At 41.0% G+C, this 12,533-nt stretch overlaps 1 protein-coding gene across 1 annotated transcript; it reads right to left on the bottom strand.

Moving 5' to 3' along the window:
- Positions 1-553: 553 nt before the first annotated feature.
- LOC149431344 (transmembrane protein 47-like) lies at positions 554-11,783 on the bottom strand. The gene is made up of 3 exons (XM_089665646.1): positions 11,447-11,783; positions 1,746-1,886; positions 554-861 (listed from the first exon to the last, which is right to left on the bottom strand). Exons 1-3 carry the CDS (start codon positions 11,655-11,657, stop codon positions 692-694), a joined length of 522 nt encoding a protein of 173 aa, XP_089521772.1. The 5' UTR covers positions 11,658-11,783; the 3' UTR covers positions 554-691.
- Positions 11,784-12,533: the final 750 nt, after the last annotated feature.

Genomic DNA, 12,533 nt, shown 5'->3' with positions numbered 1-12,533 from the left:
TTGATGGCACCATCGGATTACCGAGCGGACGACCGTTCTGATTTTTGGACTAAAAATAGTTTGGAATTCTGATTTTTGGACTAAAAATAGTGCGGAATTCAAACCATGAATGACCTGCATAAGAATAATCGGCCGATTTTCGCTATGTTAGTGGGGTCAATGGCAACAGCGGATTTTCGCTATGTTAGTGGGGTCAATGGCAACAGCGGATTTTCGCTATGTTAGTGGGGTCAATGGCACCAGCCAATTTTCATGGTTCCTCCCCTTTTTGGTGATCGGGCATGTTGGAAAATTCATGAAAAACAACCAATTTTTGACTCAATGATGGTCAAATCGTACGATCGTTTTTCCGAAAAGAATATGCGCATGAGCCGTGACCTGGAAGGAACAGAAGTTTCACCTGTTATATGGGGTGAACTTTATGACTTGGTCAGCCGATTTTCGAAATCATTGATGGCGCCATCGGATTACCGAGCGGACGACCACTCTGATTTTTGGACTAAAAATCGTTCGGAATTTGACCCATGTATGGCCTGCGTTATTTCCTGGAAAATTCTGACATTTATATTTTAATACAGCCATTGAGTGTTCACACAATTTTTTAGCTTTGACTACAGATGTCTTCAGGCAGCGGTTTCTAGCTATTTGCAGCGTTGTAGTCTCGTTTCAAGGTTGCTTGTGATGCAATAGGTCATTCCGTAGACAGGCCGGTTCTCAAGCAACTTATCACAACTGTTCCGAGCATGAAGATGCAGGATCCCCATCCGAGTCCATAGCCCCAGCTAAACTGGGAAGACAGGGGGAGTAACGGTGCTGCCAGGAGAAGTGAGAAGAGCAGGAGAGCACTTATCTGCAAGAGAACTTCACAGACAGAATCGTGTTAGTAAATGCAAAACCGAGGGAAACCGATGCAGTCGGGTCTTTCACTTTACTTCAGACTATAGGAGGGCCAGGTGGGCGGCCAATGGGAATAGAAAAGGAGTGGGAGGAAAAAAAAAAAAAGCACCAGAGTTGGGGGTCACTGAAAGTAAATGACCTACCTCAAAAGCGCAACCTTATCCTTTTAAACTGTAGTGAATGCAGGGTCCGGGGAGAGCGGATGTGGTGAATGCGGGGTCCGGGGAGAGCGGATGTGGTGAATGCGGGGTCCGGGGAGAGCGGATGTGGTGAATGCGGGGTCCGGGGAGAGCGGATGTGGGGAATGCGGGGTCCGGGGAGAGCGGATGTGGTGAATGCGGGGTCCGGGGAGAGCGGATGTGGTGAATGCGGGGTCCGGGGAGAGCGGATGTGGTGAATGCGGGGTCCGGGGAGAGCGGATGTGGTGAATGCGGGGCCCGGGGAGAGCGGATGTGGTGAATGCGGGGTCCGGGGAGAGCGGATGTAGGGAGAGCGGATGTGGTGAGTGCGGGGTCTGGGGTGAGCGGATGTGGTGAGTGCGGGGTCCGGGGTGAGCGGATGTGGTGAATGCGGGGTCCAGGGAGAGCGGATGTAGGGAATGCAGGGACCGGGGAGAGCGGATGTAGGGAGAGCGGATGTAGTGAGTGCGGGGTCCGGGGAGAGCGGATGTAGTGAGTGCGGGGTCCGGGGAGAGCGGATGTAGTGAGTGCGGGGTCCGGGGAGAGCGGATGTAGTGAGTGCGGGGTCCGGCATTTAGTAACACTTTAAATTGTGGCGTGTTACCATGCAGAAAGTGTGGCGCAGCCCCAGGATTCTCATATGTAGACCTCTCATACGGAACATATTACCTGATATAATGAGTAGAAAGGACAAATTGCGGAACTTCAGAGGCTGCTTCACTTGGCAGATCCACAACACGCAAACTATGAACCACAGGCCAGAGATAAGTGTGGCACATAACACCAGGATAAGGGAAGCCACTTGCCAGTCTGAAAATAACAAAAAACATTGTTAAAGAGAATATTGTAACAAGTGCAAATAAAGAGGGGATTATGGTGGGGGATTGTTTCTCAGGGGTTGGGTTTGGCCCCCTAGTTCCAGTGAAGGGAAATCAAACTTTACACTTGGCACAATGCAGTCAGGCAAGTACCATCCTCCTGGCCACCAGCAAACCCAGACACGTCCATCGGATTGCCAGAGAAGCGTGATTGTTCACTCCAGAGAACACGCCTCCATGCTCTAGAGTCCAGTGGCAGCATGCTTTACACCACGGCATCCGACGCTTTGCATTGCACTTGGTGATGGAAGGCTTGGATGCAGCTGCTCGGCCATGGAAACCCATTCCATGAAGCTCTCTGCGCACTGTTGTTGGGGTCATCTGAAGGTCACACCAAGTTTGGAGGTCTTTAGCTATTGACTCTGCAGACAGTTGGCGACTTCTGCGCACTGTGCGCTTCAGCATGCGCTGACCCCGCCCTGTCATGTGACGTGGCCTACCACTTGGTGGCTGAGTTGCTGTTGTTCCCAGTCGCTTCCACTTTGTTATAATCCCACTAACAGTTGAACGTGGAATATTTAGTAGCCAGGAAATGTCACGGATGGACTTATTGCACAGGTGGCCACCTATCACGGGACCACGCTTGGAGTCACTGAGCTCCTGAGAGCGACCCATTCTTTCACCAATGTTTGTAGAAGCCGTCTGCATGTCTAGGTGATGATTGTATACACCTGTGCCCATGGAGGGGATTGGAACACCTGAGTCACATGATTGGGAGGGGATTGGAACACCTGAATCACATGATATGGAGGGGATTGGAACACCTGAATCACATGATATGGAGGGGATTGGAACACCTGAATCACATGATATGGAGGGGATCGGAACACCTGAATCACATGATATGGAGGGGATCGGAACACCTGAATCACATGATATGGAGGGGATCGGAACACCTGAATCACATGATATGGAGGGGATCGGAACACCTGAATCACATGATATGGAGGGGATCGGAACACCTGAATCACATGATATGGAGGGGATCGGAACACCTGAATCACATGATATGGAGGGGATCGGAACACCTGAATCACATGATATGGAGGGGATCGGAACCCCTGAATCACATGATATGGAGGGGATCGGAACCCCTGAATCACATGATATGGAGGGGATCGGAACCCCTGAATCACATGATATGGAGGGGATCGGAACCCCTGAATCACATGATATGGAGGGGATCGGAACACCTGAATCACATGATATGGAGGGGATCGGAACACCTGAATCACATGATTGGGATGGGATTGGAACACCTGAATCACATGATTTGGAGGGCGGGGCCAATACTTTAGGCAACATAGTGTATACTTGCCTAAGGCCGGTCATAAATGGATCGATTTCTGAACAATTTTTCATTCGTAAATCAAACCTAAGAATATTCGACCGATTTTTCGCTCTGGTAGTGGGGTAGTGGCACCGGCTAATTTTCGTGATTCCTCCCCATTTCGTTTATCAGGCATGTTAGAAAATTCATGAAAAATGAACGATTTTCGAAATCATTGGTGGCACCATCGGAATACAGAATGAAACAACGAAAAAAATCGTACAGAATTCAACCCATGTATGGCCTGCTTAACCCTTGGTGCACACTCGCCTGCACTGTGCGGGGTGGTTGCAGGTGCGGAAATCCTGCGGGGATCATCAACTTGCTTTAAAACTTTCCTTTTTTTGTGGAGCTCGTGGAGAGGTTCTGGGGTCACCACGTGCGATAGGTGTCACCCGGTACGGCACACGCCCCCCGCACCTGCCTAGGGACGCCACTGGCTCTGGACATCCCAGATCACGAGATAGAACAAGCCACAAAAATGCAGAATATTTGCTTTGCAAAGCAAACATTAAAAGGTCAGCAATCCGTTCAGATATCTGTCCATGACATGCAGGAACGCATCTCAGGCCAACATATTCCAAAATACAGTTCACATGGATAGAGGCGCTCCCTGGGATGGATTAAAGTGGATGCAAAGCCAGGAGGGTATTTTACTTTAATGCATTCTCAGCTGGGGGGGAGCTTTTGTTTAGCTCCCCCCAGCCCCTCATAAACACTTAAAGTGATACTAAATGTTAATTTTTTTTTTTATTTTTTTTTTTTGTAACCACAAAATTTATCCCCCCAAATGCTTTTATACCCAAATGAAATTTTACATCCTGTTTTTTTTTTTTTTTTTTTTTTCCCCACCAATAGACCCCCATGGAAGAAAAATATATTTGAAGTATTTTTAAAAAAATATTCTTCCCAAATACATTGCCGTATATTTGAAATACTAAAATTTTGGCCATATTCAATAAATTTCGGATAAAAAAAAATATAAATATATATATATACCCACACATACACCGCATGTTGAAATGCGTTTTTTTTTTTTATAAAATATATGAAAAATATATTTAAACATACCTTTCAAATATCCTGTATGTCTTTAAAAATACAAATCTACATTTTTGGAATGCATTTCTAAATATATGTTAAAATGACTTATGTTAAAAAAAAATCTGAAGAGTATATTTTAAAAAAAAAAAAAAGTGTTTTTAAAAATATATTTTGTTTAAATATATTCAGATTTTTTTTTTAACATATAAAAATGTTATTTTAACATATTTGTAAATTCATTCCAAAAATGTAGATTTGTATTTTTAAAGACAGTGTATTTTGAAATGTATTTTTAAAAATGTTTTTCATATACTGTAATAATACATTTCAACATGCAGTGTGTGTATTCGAAATGTATTTTTAAAAATATTACACACACACAGAAATGTGTTATTACAAAGTATATGAAAAACATTTTTAAAAATACATTTTAAATACAGTGTCTTTAAAAATACAAATCTACATTTTTTTGAATGAATTTACAAATATATTAAAATAACATTTTTATATGTTAAAAAAAAAATAATCTGAAGAGTATACTAAAAAAAAAAAAAAAAGTTTTTAAAAATATATTTTGTTAAAATAACTTTTTTTATATGTTAAAAAAAAAAATCTGGAGTATATTTTAAAAAAGTGTTTTTAAAAATATATTTTGTTAAAATAACTTTTTTTATATGTTGAAAAAAAAAATCTGGAGTATATTTTAAAAAAGTGTTTTTAAAAATATATTTTGTTAAAATAACTTTTTTTATATGTTGAAAAAAAAAATCTGGAGTATATTTTAAAAAAGTGTTTTTAAAAATATATTTTGTTAAAATAACTTTTTTTATATGTTAAAAAAAAAAATCTGGAGTATATTTTAAAAAAGTGTTTTTAAAAATATATTTTGTTTAAATATATGCTTAAGATTTTTTTTTTAACATAAAAATTTTAACAAAATATATTTTTAAAAACACTTTTTTAAAATATACTCCAGATTTTTTTTTTTAACATATAAAAAAAGTTATTTTAACAAAATATATTTTTAAAAACTTTATATTTTAACAAAATAAAAAAAAAAAAAAAAATTTTTAAAATATATTTTGTTAAAATAACTTTTTTTATATGTTAAAAAAAAAATCTGGAGTATATTTTAAAAAAGTGTTTTTAAAAATATATTTTGTTTAAATATATGCTTAAGATTTTTTTTTTTAACATAAAAATTTTAACAAAATATATTTTTAAAAACTTTTTTTTTTTTTAAATATACTCCAGATTTTTTTTTTTTTTAACATAAAAGTCATTTTAACATTTATTTTTATATATATTTGTAAATGCATTCCAAAAAATGTAGCTTTGTATTTTTAAAGACATACAGTATATTTGATATGTTTTATAGCAAAAATATTGTTTTTCTCAAAATTTGCAGTCTTTTTTTGTTTATAGCACAACAAAAAAAAAACCGTCACTGGTGATCAAAGAAAGCTTCCCATATGGAAGAAAAAAAATATTTGAAATACTACAATTTTGGCCATATTAAATATACACATATATATACACATATTGTGTGTGTGATATATATATATATATATATAGTGTGTATATTTAATATGGCCAAAATTGTAGTATTTCAAATATTTTTTTTCTTCCATATGGGAAGCTTTCTTTGATCACCAGTGACGGTTTTTTTTTTGTTGTGCTATAAACAAAAAAAGACTGCAAATTTTGAGAAAAACAATATTTTTGCTATAAAACATATCAAATATACTGTATGTCTTTAAAAATACAAAGCTACATTTTTTGGAATGCATTTACAAATATATATAAAAATAAATGTTAAAATGACTTTTATGTTAAAAAAAAAAAAAAATCTGGAGTATATTTTAAAAAAGTGTTTTTAAAAATATATTTTGTTTAAATATATGCTTAAGATTTTTTTTTTAACATAAAAATTTTAACAAAATATATTTTTAAAAACACTTTTTTAAAATATACTCCAGATTTTTTTTTTTAACATATAAAAAAAGTTATTTTAACAAAATATATTTTTAAAAACTTTATATTTTAACAAAATAAAAAAAAAAAAAAAAATTTTTAAAATATATTTTGTTAAAATAACTTTTTTTATATGTTAAAAAAAAAATCTGGAGTATATTTTAAAAAAGTGTTTTTAAAAATATATTTTGTTTAAATATATGCTTAAGATTTTTTTTTTTAACATAAAAATTTTAACAAAATATATTTTTAAAAACTTTTTTTTTTTTTAAATATACTCCAGATTTTTTTTTTTTTTTAACATAAAAGTCATTTTAACATTTATTTTTATATATATTTGTAAATGCATTCCAAAAAATGTAGCTTTGTATTTTTAAAGACATACAGTATATTTGATATGTTTTATAGCAAAAATATTGTTTTTCTCAAAATTTGCAGTCTTTTTTTGTTTATAGCACAAAAAAAAAAACAAAACCGTCACTGGTGATCAAATACCACCGAAAGAAAGCTTCCCATATGGAAGAAAAAAAATATTTGAAATACTACAATTTTGGCCATATTAAATATACTGTACACATATATATACACATATTGTGTGTGTGTGATATATATATATATATATAGTGTGTGTATATTTAATATGGCCAAAATTGTAGTATTTCAAATATTTTTTTCTTAGATATGGGAAGCTTTCTTTCGGTGGCATTTGATTGCCTGTGGGTTTTTTTTTTTTTTTTTTGTTTTTTGTTTTTGCGCTATAAACAAAAAAAGACTGACAATTTTGAGAAAAACAATATCTTTGACTTTTTGCTATAAAACATATCCAGTAAAAAAAAAAAAAAAAAATCTAATTTCGTCATAATTCAGGGCAAACTGTATTCTGCTGCTTGTCTTTACTAAAAAAAAAAAAAAAAAAATACGTGTAAATTAATTGGTTTCTGTGCAAATGGCGGTGTATATATACTGGAATTTGATTTTTTTTTTTTTTTTACTAGTAATAGCGGCGATCAGCGACTTATACCTGGACTGTGGCGGGCATTCTGACACTGGGGGGAACTGACTTGGTGTCACTGACATCCCCAGTGACATCAATACAGTGATCAGTGCTAATACCAAGCACTGACACTGGACTAATGGCACTGGAGAGGAAGGGGTTAACATGAGGGGCGATCAAAGGGTTAACTGTGTGCAGGGAGTGTTTTTTACTAGGGGGTGGGGTGTGCGTCACTGTAAGCATACTGCTCTAATGGCACGGGGCAAGAAGGGGTTAACATAAGGGACGATCAAAGGGTTAACTGTGTGCTGTGTGAGTGCTTTCCACTGTAAGCACACTGCTTTGTATGGTGCCCCCTACCCAGACATGCAAAATCACGTGTGTATATATATGTGATTTTGCGCACCCGTGCCGTCCTGTAGCAGTATTTTCGCTATAGGGCAGCGAGGAAACGGTTAAATAAACATCTAATAGTTTTGCACACAGCAGCTCTGATCCTCCTCCTCCTCTTAGGTCCCCTGTCTGTGCTCCTGGCTCCTCCCCCCTACTGAGTGCCCTCCCATAGCAAGATAGTTGCTATGGGGGCATGCGAGCGTGCTTGCTCCCGAGCCCTGCTCTGTGTCTATAGACACTCCTCCGAGGGCGGCTCAGCCCCACCCCCCCGATCACTGGCTGTGATGGACAGCAGTGGGAGTTAATGGCTCCTAATGCTGTCTCTGAATCAGTGAGGAGGAAGAGAGCCGGGACAGTCACTGCACTCATGCAGATCGCTGGATCAAGATTTGGCTCAGGTAAGTATTATGGGAGCTACATAGAGAAGTTTTTGTTTTTTTTTTTTTTTTTTTATTTTTTTGTTTTTAACTTTTGTGCATAGAATGCTCAAGCACACCCTTTCCTGAATGAACAGAATGAGTGATTGGTACTGATCATTCAGTGTTCATTCATAACTGAAGCATAGTAAACTGGGTTTCTTTTTTTTTTTTTTGGGGGGGGGGGGGGGGCCATGGTCAGGTCGGCTGTATGGGGCCCCGTGGTTTCTAACAGCCCTGATCACAGCTTATTAGACAAGAGCAGGGGCTAGGGCCAAGTCACGCTGTGTATGTCAATGGATGCACACAACACGGTTCGGAAGCGAGCCTGCATGAGCGGGGGGAGGAGCCAGGAGCGCTGGCATGGGACCCCAGAAAGGAGGATCGGGGTTGCTCAGAGCAGGTAAGTATGACATGCTTGTCATGTGTTTTTTTTTTTTTTTTTTTTTTTTTTTTAAATACCTTTACAATTACTTTAAGACCATTTTTCAGCAGTGAGGTTGATTAGAAAATTTTTTTTTTTGTTTTTTTATCAACCTCACTGCTGAAAAATGGTCTTAAAGTAATTGTAAAGGTATTTAAAAAAATAAAAAAAAAATTTCTATTTCTTTTTTTTTTTTTTCTTTTGAAGATTCTAAAAGTGGTGAAAATTCACTTCGCAAAGAAAAAAAAGAAATAGAAAAAAATAAAAAATATTTTTTTAAATACCTTTACAATTACTTTAAGACCATTTTCAGCAGTGAGGTTGATAAAACAACAAAAAAAAAGTTATTAAAAAAATTTATTTTTTTAATTTGTTTTTTTTTCTTTGCATGTTTGGGTGTTCTTTGCGAAGTGAATTTTCACCACTTTTAGAATCTTCGGAGTGACCATGTGGTTTTTAACATCCCTTCTGGTCTAGATTAAAATGATGTCCCAGGAGCCTTTGGGAGGGGAAGAGGAGTTTTCTCTGCTAAGCACACCCTCCTGCTTGCATGCCTCAGCTAAGGGCAGATGGATTCCAGGAAGTAACGTCTACAAGAATCCTCTGCCCTTACTCAAGATGGCTGTGAAATGCTAGAGAGGTGTTTTTTCAAAGCTATTTCTCAACAAAATAAAGCATGGAGCCATGGATGGATGGATGGATGGATGGATGGGGGGAGGTTACTTGGAATTTGAAAATTGAGTTAAATAGCACTTTCAGTTTGTAGACTTCAGATACAATTTAAATTTGCTTATAAAAAAAAAATATATAATAGGAATCTATAAATATAAACTATATTGCCCAAATGTATTGGGACGCCTGCCTTTCCACACCCATGAACTTCAAGGGCAGGACAGTCAAGTTCCTCCACCCCAACCTGGCTCCTCCATGTTTTGATGGACCTGGCTTTGTGCACTGGTGGGCAGTCATGTTGGAACCAGGGGTGGACTGACCATTTGGAAACTCGGGCACTGCCCGAGGGCCCGGGGTAGGTAGGGTTCCCCATGAGATGTTCCTGGTACCTTTTTTAAGTTTGGGCAAGGACACAGGGGCCCCATGATACCCCTATTGCCCGGGGGCCCCATGAGTTGTCAGTCCGCCACTGGTTGGAACAGGAAGGTGCCATCCCCAAACTCTTCCCACAAAGTTGGAAGCATGAAATTGTTCAAAATGTCACCTTAAGAGGTTCCTTCACTGGAACTAGGGGGCCAAGCCCAAGCCCTGAAAAATAACCCCACACCATAATCCCCCCTCCACCAAACTTTACACTTGGCACAATGCAGTCAGGCAAGTACTGTTCTCCTGGCCACCGCCAAACTCAGACACGTCCATCAGCTTGCCAGACAGAGAAGCGTGATTGGTCACTCCAGAGAACACGCCTCCCCTGTTCTAGAGTCCAGTGGCGGCGTGCTTTACACCACGGCATCCGACGCTTTGCATTGTACTTGGTGATGGAAGGCTTGGATGCAGCTGCTCGGCCATGGAAACCCATTCCATGGAGCTCTCTACACACTGTTGTTGGGCTCATCTGAAGGCCACACCAAGTTTGGAGGTCTTTAGCTATTGACTCTGCAGACAGTTGGCGACTTCTGCGCACTGTGCGCTTCAGCATGCGCTGACCCCGCCCTGTCATGTGACGTGGCCTACCACTTGGTGGCTGAGTTGCTGTTGTTCCCAGTTGCTTCCACTTTGTTATAATCCCACTAACAGTTGAGCGTGGAATATTTAGTAGCCAGGAAATGTCACGGATGGACTTATTGCACAGGTGGCCACCTATCACGGGACCACGCTTGGAGTCACTGAGCTCCTGAGAGCGACCCATTCTTTCACCAATAGGGAGGGGATTGGAACCCCTGACTCACATGATTGGGAGGGGATTGGAACCCCTGACTCACATGATTGGGAGGGGATTGGAACCCCTGACTCACATGATTGGGAGGGGATTGGAACCCCTGACTCACATGATTGGGAGGGGATTGGAACCCCTGACTCACATGATTGGGAGGGGATTGGAACCCTTGAATCACATGATTGGAACCCTTGAATCACATGATTGGAACCCCTGAATCACATGATTGGAACCCCTGAATCTAATGATATGGAGGGGATTGGAACACCTGAGTCACATGATATGGAGGGGATTGGAACCCCTGAATCACATGATTGGAACCCCTGAATCACATGATTGGAACCCCTGAATCACATGATATGGAGGGGATTGGAACACCTGAATCACGATATGGAGGGGATTGGAACACCTGAATGTAATGATATGGAGGGGATTGGAACACCTGAATGTAATGATATGGAGGGGATTGGAACACCTGAATCACATGATATGGAGGGGATTGGAACCCCTGAATCACGTGATTGGGAGGGGATTGGAACCCCTGAATCACGTGATTGGGAGGGGAATGGAACCACTGAATCACGTGATTGGGAGGGGATTGGAACCCCTGAATCACGTGATTGGGAGGGGATTGGAACCCCTGAATCTAGTGATTGGGAGCGGATTGGAACCCCTGAATCACATGATTGGGAGCAGATTGGAACCCCTGAATCACATGCTATGGAGGGGATTGGAACCCCTGAATCACATGCTATGGAGGGGATTGGAACCCCTGAATCACATGCTATGGAGGAGATTGGAACCCCTGAATCACATGATATGGAGGAGATTGGAACCCCTGAATCACATGATTGGGAGGGCGGGGCCAATACTTTTCTCCATATAGTGTATAATCACGCACACACGCCATCTTTACCAGCATACAACTTGAATGACATGTTCATCCCCCTCGATGATCGAAGTCACCCGTTGAGAATGGAAATGACGATGTTTCACCTTCTGTACAACCCCTCCCCTCCCGTCACTCACCGGTGTTCAGCGCAGAGCGGCAGTGCCAGGCGTTGTTCTGTCGGCTGCAGATTTCCCACAGAGACAGAGAGAAATACTTGGATGTCACCCAGGAAGGGCTGACCAGGGCCACCACATTCATAGACAAGGCCAGGAACCCGCAGAGGAGCACCACAAAAGTGAACTGTCTGGGGGGCATCGCCGGGGGGAGCCTTCCACTCTCGGGGGACATCCTTCACTCCTCCACAAATGTTCCAATGTACTACAGAGGTGCGTTTTCAGCAGTCTCACTTAACTGCTCAATATCTGCACCCTGTTCAGCTTCAGCCACATCAACCTGTCAAATGTCAATGTTGTGCTGGTTGTGTCCTGGAGGGGCCACATGATGCTGACGCCAAACAATGTGCAACACAAACCGGAGCTTCAGCACAGAGCTCTCTGGATGCAGCTGGCGATGGGGTTTTGTTCCTTGTGCAGCAACCAATACCGTACGGGAATACAAGAAACACATGACACCGGCCCGCAGCAGGGGGACACCGGCCCCTAATGGGTGACATGGGGGCTTCAGGACGGACCGGGACATAGCAAACCGCAATCTGAAGCAGCATTTCTCTGCCCTTTATAGTCCAAGATGTGCAAAATCTCAAGGCACCCTCGTCTAACATGGGGGCTCCGAATCACATCAACTGCCCCCCTTTCACATCAGAGTCCCCCATTCACAGGACATTCCCTAGTCGTCCCCCCCCCCCTTCCCCTCACAACAGAGTCCCCCATTCACAGGACATTCCCTAGTCGTCGTCCCCCCTTCCCCTCACAACAGAGTCCCCCATTCACAGGACATTCCCTAGTCGTCGTCCCCTCCCCCTTCCCCTCACAAGAGTCCCCCATTCACAGGACATTCCCTAGCCCCCCCCCTTCCCCTCACAACAGAGTCCCCCATTCACAGGACATTCCCTAGTCGTCGTCCCCTTCCCCTCACAACAGAGTCCCCCATTCACAGGACATTCCCTAGTCGTCCCCACCCCTTCCCCTCACATCAGAGTCAGCCCCCCCACTCTTCCATTTACATTAAAGTCCTCAGTCCCCTTCACATCAGAGAGTCCTCAGT

Source organism: Staurois parvus, unplaced genomic scaffold (assembly GCF_062004578.1).
Source record: "Staurois parvus isolate SC_StPar_1 unplaced genomic scaffold, SC_StPar_1.0 ptg002286l, whole genome shotgun sequence".
In the NCBI taxonomy this organism is placed as follows: domain Eukaryota; kingdom Metazoa; phylum Chordata; class Amphibia; order Anura; family Ranidae; genus Staurois; species Staurois parvus.
Note: the sequence above shows the minus strand (reverse complement) of the source record. Positions and strands in the feature narration are given on the sequence as shown.